Source organism: Microdochium trichocladiopsis, assembly GCF_020744255.1.
Source record: "Microdochium trichocladiopsis strain MPI-CAGE-CH-0230 chromosome Unknown B0I36scaffold_19, whole genome shotgun sequence".
Lineage (NCBI taxonomy): Eukaryota > Fungi > Ascomycota > Sordariomycetes > Xylariales > Microdochiaceae > Microdochium > Microdochium trichocladiopsis.
Window position 1 is genome coordinate 42,810 of NW_025763562.1, and position 19,117 is coordinate 61,926.

At 54.8% G+C, this 19,117-nt stretch overlaps 6 protein-coding genes across 6 annotated transcripts; 1 reads left to right on the top strand and 5 right to left on the bottom strand.

The window, feature by feature from the left end:
* Positions 1–1,317: 1,317 nt before the first annotated feature.
* Positions 1,318–2,625, bottom strand: B0I36DRAFT_257970 (heterokaryon incompatibility protein-domain-containing protein; the record flags this gene model as incomplete). The annotated part of the gene is made up of 3 exons (XM_046151052.1): positions 1,318–1,897; positions 1,940–2,183; positions 2,247–2,625. 3 exons carry the CDS (start codon positions 2,623–2,625, stop codon positions 1,318–1,320), a joined length of 1,203 nt encoding a protein of 400 aa, XP_046003865.1.
* A 114-nt stretch (positions 2,626–2,739) lies between these two features.
* Positions 2,740–3,582, bottom strand: B0I36DRAFT_60376 (uncharacterized protein). Its single transcript, XM_046163083.1, has one exon. The coding sequence runs from the start codon at positions 3,418–3,420 to the stop codon at positions 2,818–2,820; it is 603 nt and encodes a 200-aa protein (XP_046003866.1). The 5' UTR covers positions 3,421–3,582; the 3' UTR covers positions 2,740–2,817.
* A 50-nt stretch (positions 3,583–3,632) lies between these two features.
* Positions 3,633–4,365, bottom strand: B0I36DRAFT_60389 (uncharacterized protein). Its single transcript, XM_046163084.1, has one exon. It carries the CDS (start codon positions 4,228–4,230, stop codon positions 3,877–3,879), a length of 354 nt encoding a protein of 117 aa, XP_046003867.1. The 5' UTR covers positions 4,231–4,365; the 3' UTR covers positions 3,633–3,876.
* Positions 4,366–5,720: 1,355 nt separating this feature from the next.
* Positions 5,721–6,693, bottom strand: B0I36DRAFT_402082 (ras-like GTPase, Rho2 subfamily; the record flags this gene model as incomplete). The annotated part of the gene is made up of 4 exons (XM_046161718.1): positions 6,637–6,693; positions 6,414–6,492; positions 6,099–6,290; positions 5,721–6,011 (listed from the first exon to the last, which is right to left on the bottom strand). Exons 1-4 carry the CDS (start codon positions 6,669–6,671, stop codon positions 5,721–5,723), a joined length of 597 nt encoding a protein of 198 aa, XP_046003868.1. The 5' UTR covers positions 6,672–6,693.
* A 1,164-nt stretch (positions 6,694–7,857) lies between these two features.
* Positions 7,858–9,281, top strand: B0I36DRAFT_426158 (uncharacterized protein; the record flags this gene model as incomplete). Its single annotated transcript, XM_046162379.1, has 2 exons — positions 7,858–9,012; positions 9,077–9,281. The coding sequence occupies exons 1-2, from the start codon at positions 8,342–8,344 to the stop codon at positions 9,279–9,281; spliced, it is 876 nt and encodes a 291-aa protein (XP_046003869.1). The 5' UTR covers positions 7,858–8,341.
* Positions 9,282–9,647: 366 nt separating this feature from the next.
* B0I36DRAFT_437043 (uncharacterized protein) lies at positions 9,648–10,335 on the bottom strand (the record flags this gene model as incomplete). The annotated part of the gene is made up of 2 exons (XM_046162875.1): positions 9,648–10,183; positions 10,221–10,335. The coding sequence occupies 2 exons, from the start codon at positions 10,333–10,335 to the stop codon at positions 9,831–9,833; spliced, it is 468 nt and encodes a 155-aa protein (XP_046003870.1). The 3' UTR covers positions 9,648–9,830.
* Between the last annotated feature and the right edge of the window lie 8,782 nt (positions 10,336–19,117).

Below are 19,117 nucleotides of genomic sequence, written 5' to 3' on the forward strand. Positions count from 1 at the left end.
AGGGAGCTACATAATCTGGTCACCCAATTCAGTTTTCATTCTCAATGAAACAAAGAGCAAAAACCCTATAGCATACGATCACGACTCAACCTTCGCTTCTCTGTTACAAATTTGACCCGGGCAAATTGACACCTCCATACAATTCGGGTTCAAGCTAGGGTGAAACGCCAAGTGCCATACACCTCCCTACTATTCTGCATTCCATGCCAATAGGCCTCTAATTTTCTCTCGTTTTGACTTCTCCGGCTGTCACTCACATATGGGCTGGGCTAGCTTTGGTAGTATCGTCATCTTGCCCGGCTCCCGGCTCCAGTGTGGTGCCTGGCTCTGCAGTATCGTCGAGTTCCTCGACGGGCGGCGGACCGAAAAAGTCTTGGGGATATTCAGAAGTGCGAGCCTCGGTCTCAGCTTCCTCGTCCACTACCAGATCCATGCCTGCGAAAACATGTTGCTTGGCTTGCTCATGCTGTTGGGCATCTTCATGTTTCTCAGGCTGCTCATCATCTTCCGAATCATCGTCATCGGAGCCGAAAACGGCCAGACAGTTGCCCTTGGTGTCATCGTCGTCAATCCAGAAGAGGTCCCAGCTCTTGTCGCTTCGCTCAATGGTGATGGTATCCGGATGATGTTCGCGGTGCCGCATTGAGATTCCCAAGCGCGATGCCGGCGTCTCGTCTAGCTTCTGCCGGTGCTCCCACTTGACCGCGCGGTAACCCATACCCAGGATCACCTCGGACTTGTACGTACCCATCTTAGCCCGGCTCCTGACGCGGTATACCTTGCCCTTGATGGTGACCGGGACGGTCTGAGTGGGATCAGATGCCTGAACCATGAGCTCGGCATGCTCGGCCTCCATGGTTGCCTTGTGCATCCCGCCGCAGGTGACGACATGCAGGGCAATGTATAAAACTTTGGGTTTGCTCGCTGGCAGCGACTCGAAGAGGCTGATGAGCCTTTTGCGGTATCCCTTTTTCTCCAGGAGGTCTTTGATCCTGATCTGGGGCGACTCCATGTCGTAACGCAGAAGGATCGGGATTTGAAGAGTGTCCAAACTCTCCTTTGATATTCTGAGCCCGGCTGCTATTGCATGCAAGACCGACGCCTCGGCTTCGGCATCATGGATGCTGGATGTACACGACTGGACGCCAATAGCCTCTACGGGCTGGTTTGGGTAGACTTTGCTCACCATCTTCCTCGGCCATCTACATGGTGAGCCATATGAAGGATTCTCCTCATTTTCTTCCTCTTCGTCATCGTAAGCGCCGTCACTGGTCGAGTTGTTGTCGATTGTCTCAGGGTTCCCAGGCTGCGGATAGCCTAACATGAAGCGCAGCCCTCCGAAGAATCCACTGGATGGCGCAGGACTCTCTGCATGGCTACCAGGCATGCCCGAGTGAAGGTCGCGCCGCTCCAGGCAACAATGGGTTCCGGGCCGTCATGTTGGGTCACATCCTTGACGGCGGTCTTATTGCGCAGCGTTACCTCCGTGACCATGCCGCGGATTCTGATAAAGCCGTCGCGGACATTCCCAAAGTGGTCTGCGCCAGAGGGCTCGATATGGCAGTGGAGAAGGTCGACCGCGACGGTCTCTGCCCGAGCACAGGACCACCACCACGCGTCGTACCTGACGGGGCCATCCATTGACGCCCATGACCAGCTCGGGGCTCGGTATGTGTTTGAGTGCTGCGTCATGCTGGACGTCTTGGTGTCGGCCTTCCAAAGAAGATCGAGAAAAAAGGTCAGTCTCCAAAGTCCCGCGACGTAGTGACCGATCTGGATGTTCCTCCTGTCCGCATTGTCCTCTAACTTGCGCGCAATTCCGGAGATAGCGATCAGCTTGTCCGACTGGAAGGTAAGAAGCCGCCCGGTGTACTCCTCCACGAGTCTATGCCAGGAGCTAATTGGATTGTCCTCTTGCTCCCACGCAACCATGACTGACGGCGAGTATCGCCTCGGCTGAGTCGGTGGGCCGATCTGGTTGCCTTCAGTGCAGGACCCGAGCCTGCATTCACATGTTTCTCGTGTGCGACATTCGAATCGGAGCTCGGTGGGTGTGAAGTATAATACACGACGGGAGAGGAGCTGTTCCTGAAGGACCCAGCCACGGGTATTGAGCGGCAGTTCCGAGACATCGTGGTAGACCAATGGCCTTGCGTAGACGGTAGGTTTGGTCTGAAGAGTGCCTATTGATAACGAATTGGGCGGTGGCCAGACTGAGATGTAGTTTTCTGCCCTCGCAGTATGACATCCGGTGTGGCTGCCAGTTCCCCAGGTCGCTGCAATGGTCAGATGCGCATTGCTATAGATGTCCATCATCTGGCTCGACTCGACTTCCCAGTCCTTGGCATCATCTTGTACAATGCAGAGTGAGTCAATCCAGATGTACTCGAGACCAATAACCCTGGCCGTTCCGATGGCGTCCTGGAAAGTCCGTGGGATGGCTGTCCACGGAATATGCCTGAGATGATTATCCAGGGTCGACCGAGTTGTCCTGAGAGGCTGCTTTTTGCCCCAGCAGTGGCTGAGGGCCGCATATTTTCCCTGGCTAACCCTTGTATCGACTAGCTTGACACCGTTATTTGGCGTATCGAGACCTAGTCCGGTGTGAATCAAGCGGTGTGGCATGAACCCACGGACGACGTCTTTACAGTTGTCATGGGTCTCCTCACATTCCGTGATCCAAGTCTCAAGCAAACCAAAACATTCACGGCTGTTCGAATTTGCTGCAACATGTCCTGCGGGGCCCAAAAAGGGCCAAGGTGTTGAACTGTCTGCGAAGGATGTAAGCGACTATGACCCAGCGATACATACTATCGGCTAACCTTTCGCAGTGTAGAGCTCGATCACCCGATTCAGCTCCTTTTCAAATAAAACCTTTACCTGTACATGTAGAGGCATCTTGCCGCTCTTGTGGGTGTGTATCCTGATCTTGGCACATTCTTCGGGCCATGTGAGTACATCTTCGATCTTTGGAATAAAGTGCGTCAAACCCCTCCAGATAAAGGCGCAAGTAGGACAGGAGCCGCTTGTTGTTGATATCCAGAGCTTCTTGATATGGGTTTCAAAAATGTCCCAGTCTCTGGTCCTTGTCGACCCTGTTGTTAACCAATCCTCGCCCAACTTCGCATGGATCTTCCACTCATGAGAGCTGCAAGTATCGCATTCTCCGAGGACTGGGCGTGCTTCCAAAGCGTCTTTCACGGTCACCCAGGTAAGGGCCGTGCCTGACCGTATCGCCATCTTGTGGGGCCCGGATGGTGGAATGCAACGGTGATTATTCGTGACAGCGCGAGGTCTGGAAGCAGAGGTGAGTATGGAGTATCTTACGGCTGAGTAGATGCTGTTTGTTGCCCCGGACTTCAGACTTCTTTCCTCTCCTATTCCGACGTACTGTGAATTTGAAAGGGACAAATCGGCCATCAGGACCCTCGGGCTGCCTGCCGAGTAGAAATGGGACGATAGAGCGGGGTAGTCGGGGTAACCTCACCGACTATCAGTTTCGTCAAAAGACCTCTGGTAGCTAGTGGCCCTCTTTTGGCGGGCAATCGAGACGCAGCCGAGGCACGAGGCGCCGAGTAGTGTATCCAATCGCAGGCCGCAGGAGCAATGCGGCGCAGTTGCTGTAAAGAGATGCGGAGCTCTGGGTCGAAGGGATTCTCAGGGGCTGAGTTGGTGAGGTGACCTGGTTAAAGATAACGCCTTCAGTTTCGCCTCCTATTCCCTCCTCCCATCTGCCGCCTCCTCTGCCACGTCCTCCAACGGCCCGCTACGCGACCTGCTCACGTCCGTCCCGTCGTCCTAGGGACATGACAACAGAAATGCGATATTGTCAGGTTTCTATAGCCTGTAACGGCAGCTTAAAGTCCTGCCCTCCTCCTAACGCCTTCCATTTTCCGAGTTTTCGGCGAGATCGCGGGACTCGCCCCCACGCCTCCCTTTTTGGGGGCCGCCGTTTGGAATCGTCCCCCTTCTGGACAACGCCTCCCAAGAATTGCTTCCGCCGTCCCGCTTTCCGTTTAGCCGATCCTTAGTCAGCATCCGCAGACGCTTGATCTCTGCGTCTCCCAGGCGTCGGTTTTGATTGACGTTAAGGGATTTGGACCTGCCTGAGGTCCCATCTCCAACCGTGGCCTTTACTTCAACGACGCCCGGGTCCAGAAAGGACACCTCGACCGTGACGGGAGTGCCACGGCGGCAGGGCGGAATGCCGCTAATTTCGAAACAGCCCATCGTCGTGTTGAGAGAAAAGTTTCGCTCCTTCCCCTTCGAGAACCTTGAACTCGATCACGGGCTGATCGTCCCTGGCCGTTTGGAGCTCGTGCTCCTTGCTGCTAGGAAGTTGAGTGTTGCGAGACATGATCACTTCCGTGAACGGGCGGCTGTGGCCAAGGCGAACAACTTCGACGCCGATGGATCTCATGTCCGGCCGTGCCGCGATGCGTACCGCGATGCGTACCGCGATGCGTACCGCGCCGCGCGCAACGACCGCACTGCACTTCGAGTTGGCGATGTGGGTACCCGGAAACGTTTTCTCGATCGGATCCCTGATGAATGGGACACCGCACGAGCCGCCGGCAAGGACGGCGTGGCTGATCTGCTTGTTGTTCTTCCGGCAAGAGAGTGTGTCGATGATGTCCGCGATCTTCTGTCGCACGTGTTTGCACTCGGTCTCGAACTCGAGGCTGATCATGCTCGTGCGCATCTGTGTGACCACAGAGCTGACAGCTCTGTGCGTTCCGATGTGCGTGTCGAGTATCGATTTTCGATTTGCCCGGTCGCACTCCGAGCTTGAAAAGATCTCTGCCCTGCTTGGCGGTCTCCCAGGATAGATCCCATTCGCCCCTCATCGTTCGACGGATGATGGATTTCGTGGTCGCCATGAGGATCCGGAGGCACTCTGGCTCTGGCGGCAGTTGAGCGGGTCCTTGTGTATCTTGGTTGACGCCGGCAGCCTCTTTTGCTGCTTGGTCTGCCATTTCATGCGTGGCACTCCGACGTGTGCTGGGATCCAGCGGAACTACACTTCCCGCCCTTTGCTTCGGAGTTCGTCGAGTGCTTGTATGGTCTCCACAAGGATGTATTGCCCTGATGGACACTTTGGGTTCCAGATTGCTTGGATGGCGGCTTGATTGTCTGTGAATATGGCGCACCAGCCGGGGCGGCTGGTTCTTGCATGTACGTCAAGTACCATTTTGACTAGCACCAGTCCCTTGAGCTCTGCTGTGTACACCGTGGAGGTGGTCGATGAGCCTCATGTATGATGCATCCAGTCCGTAAGACGTGGAAATCTTATCCTACCCTTGATTTACCCGTCCCTACGTACAAGCAGGACCAAATACGCAAAATCGTCTCGCGAATATGGTCTCATTGACCTCAAGCCTGCTGCAAGGGAGGGATTACAGTCTCATCTGAAACAGTTCTCGAAGGATAAGGATGGTTGGTCGCCCCTATTGTAGGTCTCGGCTAATGGCCATGAGCCTGTCGTGAAGTTGCTGCTGGAAACGAGCAAAATCGATGCCGACTTACCTGACAGTAATGGTCGGACGCCGCTCTTTGTACGGCGAAGGATCCGACGTGGTGAGTTCTGGTGTTGCTGCAACAGTTGAAGCCCGGCATCGTTCATCACATTTCGCAGAGCCAAGGGCGGAACTGGCATGAGACGCTCGATTGTTGAATTATAAAGATATGTGAGTGGGCGGGCGGGCGGCGGCGGCCCTGGCTCACAGTATGACGCAGCAGCCGCAGCTCTCGCCGCTCTCAAAGGTGAGCAAAGCGGAGCGTGTGGCGGCCTCGAAGACATTGTCGACGCCCTCGCCGCTCAGGCTCGAGCACTCGAGGTACTTGCGGGCTCCTATCTCCTTAGCGACGGCATCTCCCTCTTGCGGCGTGACGAAGCGCAGCGACTTCTTGCGCATCTCCTCTATGGCGAGGGGGTCTTCCCGGAGATCCTTCTTCAGGCCGACGAGGATGATGGGGACGTTAGGGCAGAGGCGGGAGGCTTCCTCGATCCACTGGGGGCGGGCGGGGTGTATCAGCGAACCTTTGACCATATCCCCCCAGGCGGATGCGTGGGATATCGAAGGGACCAGGGGCCGTACCTTGTGCTTGACGTTGTCAAGGGAATCTGGAGTATCAAGCGAGAAGCCGATGAGGATGACATGAGCCCTAGAATATGCCAGCGGCCGCAATCTGTCGTAGTCTTCTTGTCCAGCGGTATCCCATAACGCCAACTGAACGGACTTGCCGTCTACTCTACAATCTGTGACATAGTTCTCGAAGACTGTCGGGATCTGCGGGATGAGAGCGGATGGTCGGCGGGCGGACGGTCGAGGGTTCGGGGAGGACATACGTAATGCTGCGGAGGGTCGTGGTGGTTAGCTTGATATGCTTCGCGGCAGGCTCGGGGGGCTGACTGATGGGAAGTAGCCGAGCGTAAAGACGCTCAGCAGAGATGTTTTGCCGCAAGCACCATCGCCGATGATGACCAGTTTCCTGAGGGAATTAGATGTCAGTACCCCTTTTTTTTTTTGGTTTGGTTGGGTGGGGGGGGGATATCATGTGATGAATCGAGTTCGGCGGAGGACCCCTGAGGAGGGATCGTCGAGACGGTGGAGGGGCAAACAGGTGGGTGCGTACCTGCGGATGACGTTTTGAGGGCTTTGGCTGGCCATGGTGTCCCAGTGAGAGTAGCCGCGTGGCGGAAGAGATGGGGGACGCGGTCTGGATGGGTGCGGGATCCCTCTGGCTGCGTATATTGCGTCGTCAGGGGACGAGGATTGCAGAGGCGGATTCGAGTCCGAGATCTCAGGTTCGACCGGGGGAAGGCCGAGTTGACAGGAAACGAGGGGGCGGCCGTCCGTCGGGGAGACCTTGGGGGTGGTTCGTTGGGTATAATGGCGAGTGTGGTAGTGGTGATAATAGATACGTTTATCGATGGTTGATGAATGGGTGGCCTGGGTTCCGTCCCAAGGATGGGTAATCGAAGAAAGCGGTGGTCTGGTATTTAGGGATTATGTTGTAATAAAACAAGAGGCGGCGCAAGAGCGGGAGATGACAAGCGATCAAGCCACGCGCATTGCAATGCCAGTCCTTATTGTCAAACGATACTCCGCCCCAGCCGAGGAGGCGTCCCGACCCACATGGGCACCATTGTTTTGTGTATATAACTCGTCCCCTTGACTTGGGCAGTGGTTAAGGACCAATTTCAACTCTCTACAACCCACACATCTTGACACTTATCTCGAGCCCGGTTGAAAGCGATATGGGGGTGGACGGGGAAAGGGGCGGGACTATGAGTCGTGTCATGCAAGAGGCAGAAGATGAAGCGGCAGCGTCCTTTTCCAAGTCCTGTCCGGTCGATTGCTCTGTTCCTCGCTCTCTCGGTACCTAGAATCTGCCCCGGCAGAAGCTCTTTACTTGCGTAGCAGTCCACCGGCCAGCTTTAATACGAGCTAGGCGCAGGACAGTACTGACACTACGGCTAAGCTCCATTTACCGTTGCAAACCCCACCCCCGCGCCCCGGGGCGAGAGCGGGGTGCAAGTCGCCATTTCAGGATAAGGTTACTCCGATACGAATCAGCCAGGTGACACTGCCTAGTACACTGTAATGGGAATTGACCGTCGACTGTACAAGTCGTCTTGGTCCGAGAAACCCACCACACTGTTGACACGGGGCAGGCAGCGATCTACGCCCTCTTAAGGAGCATCGTAAACGTTGAGGGCAAAAGAAACCTGCCTAGAGCGGCATGCTCACCACGTTGGGAAGCTGGCGGGCGTGTTTGCAACTACGAGTTTGTGACATGGCGTTTTCTCCACTGCTGCTGAACCACCCATTTGTCTCTCCATTGTGGTCCTACCGTTTGACCCCTACCCGACTGATGCATCGCATCCTAGTCCCCGCCAACCCCGCCGCTCCAAGCGGTCGGCACGATCGAGCCCGACCCAGCTGGCATGTTCAGCCCTCCTGTCGCTAATTCACTTTGGTCTTAGGGCTTGGAGTTTCGCCTAATGCCGGCCTTGGTCCCATGGACTGGATTATCCTCCCCGATGTGGGTCAAACTGAGCCGCATGCACACGGGAAGTTTCATGGGCCAGCCAGCCACCTTGCGAACCAACCTCCATTGCCGGGCCAAAACCTTCGTGGAAGTGATCCGTGGATGATCATGTCATTACCTCTGGCGGGGTAACCTGCACATGCATCAAGAGTCGCTCCACGGCAACGTCTTTGGTGAACCTAGTGCCTTCAGATGCCTGTCGAGACAGAAAAGGAGCCCGAGCGCTTCATCCATACTCACACATCAGGGCCTGATCCTACAATATCCGTAACAACATCGTCCCAATATGGCCGTCAGGCCAGCTTTGGTTTCCAACAACATTATTGAGCAGGGCATGTTCTCGGCCTGCCTGGTCTTTTCACTATTCGCGGTCAACTTCTTTTCCTCCGTCTTCTCACTCATCTTGCAAGTCCTTCTCCTTGTTACCCGCTTGCCCCTCATCTTCATTACCATCGCCGCCTACGGGATACTACTGCAATGGTTCCCAAGTGGCTCCGTTGTTAAGAAGCTTGCTTTATTCATACTGATGGGTATCTCCGGCACGTGGTGGACGGACCTACAAATCGATGGCGTTAGACGTGGCTCGGTAGCCCAACAGCCATCCTGGCGCCTGCCTCAAGGCGGCTCCGTCATCGTGTCATCGGCAACTTCTCCTATCGACGCTGTGTACCTTGCGGCGGCCTTCGATCCTATCTTTACTACATCCTGTCCTGGGACGCGCAAAGTGCGCCGGCTGGGTTTGCTTCAGGCAATCCTACGCGGGTTTCGACGAATCGGGGACAATCCTCTTGGAGACGCTGCCCTTGGGGAGCTGGAGACCTTGCTTGTGGAACACCCAGCGCGAGTCATTGTGGTGTTCCTGGACTGCCCAAAGACGAACAACAAGGGCCTATTGCCCCGCTTATCAAGCCTAGTCGCCGTTCCCCCTTCCACAAATGCCTTCCGAGTCAGCATCCGGTACACGCCGCCGGACACCGGACCATGGCGGGTGCCTGGCAATCCTCCGGAACGTGCTCTCCAGTCCTCTGCACCTTATCCGAGCGCATATCGCCGACGACGTGAATGTCCACGCCGCTCTGTCACAGTCACACAAGACGAACAGCGAGCCTGCCAATTTGGTAGCGCGGCACAACGGAGATGGTCCGAACCGGAGTTCAAGGTCGAGGGTGACACGCCGACGCACAACTAAACGGCCGCTCAGGGTTCTCGGCGTCATTAAAGAATGAGTACAGCAAACAGGCATCAGCCTTGGGTGGTCAGCAAAGGTCGCGGCAGTGGAGGCGACGGGGATGGATTATTAAGCCCCGAGCAACATGAATGTAGGCAGCGCCCGTGGTTGGTACAGATGTAGTTCAACAGAAGAGGATAAAAGAAAGAGACATGCATGGATGGCCAGAAGGCGTGGTAAATAGCAATGAACATGCCACGGCGCTCGCAGAACGTAGGATATCGTACATTGGGACTGTCGATGAACACCGCCCGTCACGGCGGGAAACTCGTTCCCTGAGCCGGGCTAGGAGGCCTTAATGCCTGTCTCATAGTTTCCTTGCACCGAAATAGTTCGTCTTCCAAGGCCCGGTTCTTCCGCAGGGGCTCCTGGACGATCCTCTCGCGACTGCCCTTGCCCTTGAGCACCGCAATCTCTCGCTCGAGTCTCCCGATGTGTTCCTTTGTCTTCGTCCGCCTAGCTCGTTGGACCTTCCTGTCGTTGGCTCTCTTGCGCTCCAGTTGCGGCGAATTCACCTTGGTGACTCTCTTCGTGCCTTCTCAATGGTTTAGCTACTTCTATTGCTTCCACCCGAACCCGATTCATGCTCCTGGGCAATCCTAGGGCCTATAGACCGTGACTTGCCCTTACTAAGGTCGAGGCGCTGAGTAGACCCCAGAGACGAGGACTGAGCTCGAGTGGGATGCTCGTATCTGTGCGGATGTCCCTCCTTTACCACGTACGACGGCGCCGATTCAACCAGCAGTTTGGTAGAACATAAAGATGCTGGCCGCGTCAGTTGGAAGTCTTTAGTTGACATCATTCTGTCGTGGTGCATATGGTCTAGGTCGGAAGCAGCCATTTGCACCTGGCCGGGTGCAACGGGACACACGTCCTGGCGATCATGTGCTTCCATGAGCCCTGGCGGCAATATAGGAACCAGCCGAGCCTGCGTAACCTGTGGACTCGTTCGCGGTGCGCCACCCTCGAGGGAAGGCCCAGAAGGTGTTGACAAAGGCTGCCGCTAAGGAAGCGCTGGATGTGTCGTCTCGTAAAGCCGTGGCTACTGACATTTGTTCGAGTTTCGGGAGCGAGAGCACTCGAAAGTCGTTGCGGCAGCAGAATTAGCTGCTGTGGGAGAAGACGTCGTAGACGCTCTCCTCGAGGGGTCATCCTGCCCTCGAAGGTGAATCTCCGGAAAGACCTGGATATGGAGTAAGCATGACTTCTCTCAGGAAAAGAAGGGGAGGGAGTCGGCGATGAAGGGCGACGGCAAGCTCACCTGTCGAATAGAGGGGATAAGTTCCCCTTCAAGTTCTGTCCGAGGCCATGCACCGTCAATAGACTGACTGCTATCGTAATAGTGGCCCTTTTTGAGTCCCGGGTGAGAGCACGGTGTCACCATCGGGAGCATTGGCTTGCTGGGTTGATCTTGCCCCGAAGCTAGGATGGGCCACGAATGACCACATCCAACAACGGACAACAAAATCGTGGTCCAATATCCGGGCAGCGGTCAGGTCAGCGCCAACTCGGCATCTAAAGTCGATGCCGCTTGGATTCCCCGGAGGAAGAGCAATTACGGTAATGTTCTGGTGTGGATGCCCACGACGGATGCAGGGCCTGGGGCCTTATCAACAAAAGATCAAGTGGATAGTGATAGTTCCAGGGCTTCGAAAGCCGGTCAAGTTAGAATATCACACGAATATTTAAAATAGCCATCCTCAGCCTCGACGAAAGGAGCAAATGGTAGTTCCATTGTACTAGAAACGTGTAGGGTAGGACCTATCCCCTTGCACGGGGAGTCGGAGTCAAGTTAGAGAGATGCTGAGGGAACCGGCAAGAAGTTTAACAAGCCAAGATGGTCCAATGCAAACAGTGACTTGAAGGAGCAGAGCTCGGACGAGAAAAGGAGAGGTTCGTCTAGAGTTGGAATGGGAACACTGATGGGATGGTGCAAAATCGAAATGTCCAGAGCAGACCAAAGCTGTGAGTCAGGGGCGAGGAATGGTATGGCAACAGGGTGATCAGGGTGTGCCATCTTCAGGCCACCACTATGGCTTGCCTAAGGGTGACTGGTAGAGGGAGAAGATAGTCTCGCGTCCGTCTTTGCCACTGGCGTGGTCGCATGTGCCAGGGGTTGACGATGCTTCGACGACACAACACGTCAGCCACGACCCCCCCATTTCAAGGCTCTTGTCATGGGGGTGAGGTCATGGTGCTGCATCTCGAAGGTTAAGCTTGACTCTGTGTGTCCCGGCCGGCAGGTTCACCGTTGTGTTTAGTTGATCACTGCTCCCTCCGTGGAGATGCGGGTGCCATCCATGCCGATCGGTGGATTATTGTGATGCCAGACGCCCAGCATATGGAGACGGGAGGAGTATTCACCTGGAAATTTCCAGGCTGCTTAGGTACTTCCAGCTGTGGCACATTTGCCCACGTTCCTGCATTTCTTAGTCCAAAGACATCGCCAGCATGTACCTAGACCTCCTTTAGGCACGTCATGTAACTGATCCACGTTCCGACAGGTGAGTGCCTCGCAAATTAGGGCCTGCATTCGTTTTTGATGAGAGATGATGCCTTGCAAAGAGCGTGGCCTGTAACCGTCGCGTTGGTCCGACTGAAACGACCCTGTGGGCGGCTGTGGCCAAGTCCACGGGATCGAGTCCGCCGTCGTTGGCCTCTCCAGTGGGCAAATCGGTTCGCGGCCCTGGGAGAGCTGGAGGGATGCCCCGACCGGGGTACCAACCCTTGGCTTGGCCCAGGATGTAACCCCTTTCCCCGCTTGAGGAGGGTAACCAGATGGATGTTGTGCGGCCCTTGTCATCGAGTAATCCTTGTTGTACCTGACAGGGGCATTGAATGGTACACGGTTGCTCGTTCTGCAAATCCTCGGCGAAGTCGTGGGCTGTACCATAGCGGACCAATTGGTTGGTCGGGACTGACTCCCAATCCCCTTTGGGACAACTTGGCTCCCCCAACGTGGTGCCCAGCCGTTTTTGCGTTCCACACACACCCAGCTCGAACGCGGCTGCCGCTCTCCGGCATGGCGTCTCCCAGAGAATATGCTTGTCAACGACCCCGTTTATGCCAACATCCTTTCAGGGCGTAATTCCCCAGCGGCATAACTTGACCAGGAGTTTCCAGGCGGAGGGAGATAGAGTACGGGGCAACGAAACCCAACGGGGCGCATGGTGTGGACTCCCTCCGTCCAGTGATGATTTTTCTCTGGCAGAGAGTGTAGGGCACTTTCACAAGCCTGTTCGTTGACTGCTTGCAGCCACACTTGGAGGGCTTGATGCTAAGCCACGGAGTGGGGTGGGCGGCTTTGCTCACAGACTGACGTGAACTTTGAATCTGAGTGGCGTGCGTGTTGTGGCGTGTTTGATTTGCTGGGCCAAATTGGACTTCAGGCTACGGCGGCCGTGTCTGGCCGGGTGGGTACTTAGGCGGCGGGGAAACATTCGTCCTGTTTGGCACAAATTCAAGTTTCATCGACCTGGCATTGAGGATGGTCCGGGTTCGCTCGAATTCCAGCACTCCATGTGCTTGCAGGGGTGGAAATGCCAGTGGCCAAGGCGAGTGCCTCGTGTGATTGCTCTGGTTCCAAGACGACGAGCTGCATAGGACTTGCCGGATGCCAGGCCCGTATCTACCGGAAGTGTCGTAGAAGAGTGCGTCGGTTGCATGACGCGCGGTTTGTCAGTTAACCTTCCGATCGGTTAACCACGCCGCCTCTGCCTTGGACGTCGAGATGCCTCCATCGCTAGAACATGTGACGATAGTTGGCGTGAGGGCGGGGGTCTGCGGCCGAACGAAGGGGAAGAAATGACCACCATACTGTACCATAGTGGACCACCTAGGTATTCCGGCTGGGACTGATTCGCAGTGCCGGCGCCGCGTAAGTCTAGACCCCCCATTGCGACCAGTGCGCATGGCGACCACCCCCAACCTGCGCATGAGGGCATCACCGACCACATGGTCACTCTGCAATAACTGAACAAGCATTCGTTAAAAAGGCTTCAAATCAATTGATCCGCACCTCAATGCAGCTCTCCTCGTCACTGTCGTCTTCAATGATCTCTACCTCGTCGTCGCTGCTGTCGGTGTCGTCATCCGTGCTGAAGTCCGCCCCCATCTCGAGCTGCAATTGCCTCTTTGCGCGCTCCACGTTTACGACCTGAACAAACTGTTTATTGGGATCCGGATCGACTCTGCGGCGTTTAGCAGGCTTTGAAGCATCTAATGCAGCTTGGAGACGGTCTTTTTGGTGTTCTGCGGTGGTGCGCGCGATGTTCGAAGTGTCGATTGCCTTCCCGACCTTGTTGAAGAGCTTCCTGCAGGTCGCCGCCCCTAAAGGTACACCACACTTTACCAACTCCCTATGCATTTTATAGACATCGCGAGATGTTTTTGGTGTTTTGACGTCAATTGCGCACAAGGGCGTCAAAAAATCTGGCTCTAAAACCGTCGTTTGGGCCCGATTTTGGGGATTCTGCTGGGCCTCCCGTACCTCCTCATAGTCCCGCATCACGAAGCGGGAACCCAGCGCCTTCAACCGATTGTGAGGCCACACCCCTGTGCCTTTGAAGCCTCCTAAGATGTTCTCCTTATTGAGCTTTCTTTTGCGCGCAATTTGGTATGCTTCAAGGAACTCCCGCTTGCCTGGGGACTCGTTCATAGTGTTATATGCAACCTCCGCGACCGCTTGACGATAGTGGTCCTTCACCGCCGAGAACACGCCCACATCGAGTGGCTGAAGAACATGTGAGGTATGAGCCGGGAGGTAAATCAGCCAGATTTTATTGATGAAGCACTCCGTCATAAATTCCTCTGTTGCGTGCGACTTGTGGCCGTCGAGAAGAAGGCATCGCCACTCTCTAGAATCCGTAGGCTTGGTGTTGGGAATAAATACCTCCTTGAGCCATTTCAGAGCAATATCATTGCTGGTCCACCCGTTTGGTGATGTGTCAAAACACCAATGCTTCCACCTGTCAAGTTCGACGTCGGGAAACCACTGCTGCTGCACGGATTGGCCCTTAAAAATAACAAGGGGAGGGATGAAGCCACCGCCAGCAGAAATGGCCTCAATTATCGTGATCTAGGTGCTCCTGGCGCCGTCCTTTTTCAAGGTAAAGTCGCGCAAGGCATCACTGACCACGAAGCCATTGTGACCTAGGCCCTCCGCGACGCCACACTCGTCAACGTTCCATATGTTCTCGGGCCGTACTCGTTTGCCCTTCAATGACGTCAGGCGGTCGAAGAAGATGTCGATATTGGCCTTGGAGGCACCGTCGTATCGTTTGTATTCAATAAGTCGTGATCTCGAGGTCTTCAAGGTCGGGTTGCGGCGGATGAAGCGTCGGTACCAGTGCTTGCCGAGGTGTGCGGAGGGGTTGTCGAGAGCCAGCAGGCGCATCGCGAAGTGCTTGAATTGCTTCAATGGAGCTGCATAGCCCATTGCTGCTTGGTCGAGGGCCCAAGAGACCAGATAATCCTCCTGGGTCACGGAGAGGGTTTGTCGGACTTGGTACCTTTGCTTGAAGGTTGGGCACGCGTCAAGGCGACGACGTAGGTAGGATCTGTCGACATCGTGTCGTCTAGCAGCCGTCGCGACAGGTACGCCAGCCTCAACTTCATCCAGTGCGCGCAGGGCGCGCAATTGGTAGTCTTTTGCGACCATGACGATAGCTTCCTTTTTGACGGTCACAATGCAGGTGGTCGGGTCGCGGTGCGACGCGGTTGAGCAGGTTTATATGGGAAAATGTATGGTGGGGTGCTCAACCGCGTCGCGACGCGACCCCTGGTCGCGATGCGCACTGGTCGCAATGGGGGGTCTAGACTTACTAGTATCGCGGCTATGGCCCGATCAAGCCACCAATTAACTAACCCGTTGGCCCTGATGAAGGGCGGCGATCTCCATGTTGAAACAACTGCTCATAAAACCACAGGGCGCTTTAGGTGATAAAGCTTCGGAAGCCCGGTGGCAAACTCTACTATAGCAGGCTCTTGCGCATTCTCGAAGGGCATCGTATGATTGTCGGGCGTGGCTGAGCTACGATCTGTCATGATATTTGATCAGGCACCCCTCGATTTATGTTCAGTGTACTGTATCCATCGAACGCGGGCAGAATTTGGCCACGAGGATATTAACGAGCACTAACAGCTCATGAGCGTTATCGCAGGCAACCCGACGACGCCGAACGACTACGACGCCTCAGCTCCAGATTCGCGTATACCGGCTTTGGTGACAGTTGGCGTCGTCGTCGTCGTCGTAGCCCTCGTGCTCCCCATTCTGTACGTAATCTCTCTCAAGTTCCAACCACCCATATGCATGCTCATGAACAAAAGCTGTCTGGTGAAATTACAGAGCCATAATCAGCCTCAGAGAGACGTTGAGAGAGCAAAAAGGAAATTGAAGGAGACAATCGACCTGCGAATGCTAAATGATGCGAGCCCCTCACAAAAGTACGAGCAGATTCAGGGGTTTAAGAGGGAGGCTGCTGTGGCTTCAACCCAGTCCAGCGCAGCTGAAGTCTGGTACAGTATGTTCCAAGTGGTGCAGTTTTCCTGGTAACACTGACATTGCTGCAGTGCAATCTGCCTCGAAGTCCTAGTGGATGTGGACAGCGTCCGACGATTGAAATGCAAACATCTGTTCACACGACTTGCATCGACTCTTGGCTCAAAAACCGTCATGTCGATTGCCCATTATGCAAGTCAATATTTATTCCAACAGAGGCGTAACGGGCTGAGCGGTAATGACCTCGGGGCAAAGGCCCTCGTCCAGGCAAACTCCCGGCTACTTCTTCTATCTTCCTCATCAGAGTCTTCTTTGTACATCAGGTCCCATTTGGTAGCAATGCAAGTCGGTTCCCTCACACGTGCTTCATAGCCAATTCCTCGTCGGCTGCAACTTTCCTATGGTCTGCGCCTTCATCGACAGGTTCTGCGACGTCAATGTAAGCTGTCCAGCACCAAAGGCCCGCTCCCAGTCTGCAGCCATCGTAGGAATACCAAGGATGTAGAACCAGTTTGCTGATCAGCGGATGCGTGGCCTGGTGCTCCGGCTCGAGCTCCGCCGGTCCCCGAGTAGGCAGAAGTTGACATATCACCATGTTTCGGCGGCCTCGAAGCAGATTTCGGCTGGGGGGTCATGCATCGGAAGCTGCTGGCTTGGGACCACCGAGCACTTCCTGAGGAGTCTGGAAAGTACAATTCTCTTGTATGACGGGTTTCCGGTGTCGCATTGTGCCGGAGAGCTGCTCTGTGAGTTCCACGCTTCCGCGAGGATCTCTGTGATCGGCAGTTTTTATGAGAGCCCGAAATGGGATCCAAGGTCCATAGAGAGGTGGGAGATAAGATCTTGGTCGATATCCTTGTACACGAGATACCGTAGAGTGACGGTAAATGGAAGAGGCAAAAGCAGGAAACAGACGCTGTACGGGCTTTTAGGAGATCATGACAAAGCTTGGGAAACGGAAATGTGCAGAGCAAATAGTGGCCCTATTGGCTGGCAGCCACCGGACATGATTAAATGTGTGTGTGCGTGTGTGTGTGTGTGTGTTCTGGTTGACCAAACGTACATCCGAAATTGTCTGCGTACTTAAAATACAGGCTTTCATCAACAGGAGACCGAGATATCTGTGGTCCTCTCCTGGGACACCTCGCCAGTCCTTAGCTCCTCTGGGCTGGCACCCAGATCTCCAGTCACGACGATAACTCTTCTTGATGAGAGCCACTCCGTCAAGATTAATTTCGGAGCTGCATGGGTTCATCAACCTCAAACGAATCGGGGAAGATATGTGAGGATCGCTGCTTTATGTCCCCCTTCCATCATGAGCAGGGGTAAGGCCGGGGTGATGCGTAGTCATCCGGGGTGATCGGCATTCCCCAGGTTTCCCAGCGATTCGGCACCATTGTGGAGCCATTCTAGCTTTACTAGCTCGTCCACATACGCTCGTCTCCAATCATAAACCCGGAAAGCCCCCTGCGTTGACGAGTGCCCTCTGCAGGCTATCAGACATCAGACCACACAAGGTCCTACATAGTAGCTGAGCTACACAACTCTAACTTACCGAAGACCCAGCTTTCACATGCTGAGGTATGAGTTCTGGAAAGGACGGCACATTGTCAGCCTCCCAGTGCGGGGAAAGGTCAACGGTTGGGGCATACCGAGATGTAAGTCTGTCGTAGGAGGCGTGCTGCGTCCTCAGGCTGGTTTGTACCATGATGTCGAACGACAGTATCATTCAACAGAACAGGCACCCCGCAATCTCTCGGCCGCTCAGCGAGCTTAGATTGAATAGGCATGCCCCGGTAAAAGACAGCGGGTGAATACCTGGCTCAGTGCTTCGATGTAAGTTGTGAGGAGCGAAGTGTGTCACGTTCATATGTGGCACTGGTAGCCATTCCTCTAGCTTGGCTCAGTTAAGTACTTCAAACACACGACTATACGGCGGCTAACAACGGTTGATCCCTTGATACCAAGTACGTCATGTTGCATCTGATGAATCTCCCAGACCCACGCAATTGTTGGCCGGTTACAGCGCTTGGGCCATAGGTTCATTTGACATGTCAGTACCAGCAAGAGAGATCCCATCCAGTAAGGAGGTTCGGCGACACTTCACGGGTTGTTTTCTGCAACGCTCACTCGCCATTATAAGAGAAGTTTGAGTCAAGATGTGTCATAGATACGAGGAAATCTGCACGGTTGAAGCTTCATTCTGAACCAATGATGCGTTACTGCCCGGAAAACATCGGTGTAGAACGAGCCGCGAAGAAGCATAAAGTCCCCAGAAGCAACCCAGCTTCAAGATCTTTTCCTTTCCTTCTCCTCAGACAGGACGTCTCTTATCATTTAACCGCCTAATCACTTGCCAAGTTCAATTCACTATCTCCCCTTCATCACATGCGTGCAACTGCCGTCAACATGGATGATATCCAATTTGCGTCTTCTGATTCTTCGTCCAAAAATTCCAAGCTCCTCGTCGTCGACCCATCCGCACTCGTTGAAGCCATCCTTGGCCACAAGGCCAACAAGCAAATGTCTCCTGGCTCTGACAGTTTCCAGTCAGACTACGATGAGCTCGGCGATGTGAAACCGGCATCAACGCTCTCCTCTGGAGGACGGAGCCTGCACGCTGACGCCCCCCCCCCAAGGATGTCAGAGTGGGTGCCGTCAATCCATATGCCCTTGCCGAAGCCCTGCTTGGGCGAAAGATTGAGGCTCGTACGATGGCCTCGGCGAAGATCCTGGCCAGTGTCCTCCAGACGGAATATGATGAACTCTTCGATATGAAGCATGATTCCGTGCTCTTTGCCGGACTGAAGCTCAACAAGAAAGATAGGAAAGCGGAGAAGCTGACGGAGAAGGACATGAAGATCCTAAACGAGCACGATCTCGAAACCCCTGATCTCTCGGAGGTCCAGCAGTTGAAGGACCTCGAGAAGATTGGACTGAAGGACATGGGTGAAGCCCGTGTGAAGATGGCTCGCATGCAGAATGGCAAGCTGCGCTTGATCATCGATGCGCACTCTCTGGGCAAGACGGTCACCAACCGGGAGGTGACCATGACCGTCAACGAGCTTGTCACTCCCTTCAGAATGCAAAAGGGCCACTGGATGCCGCCGAACGGTTCGTGGCGCGACATGTACGACTATTACTTCCAGATGTTCCGCAAGCGCGTCATTGGCGACCTTGCCACGTTCCAGATTGTCAACGGGAACACTATGCACAGCTTCGACGACCCGATCCAGGGTTGTACCAGCAACAGCTGGCTGATTGCCGCCCTCTTCTCCGTCTTCTGGTCGGACCCTTCTGCCATCAACCGCTCGACCCGCGTCCACCAGAACAAG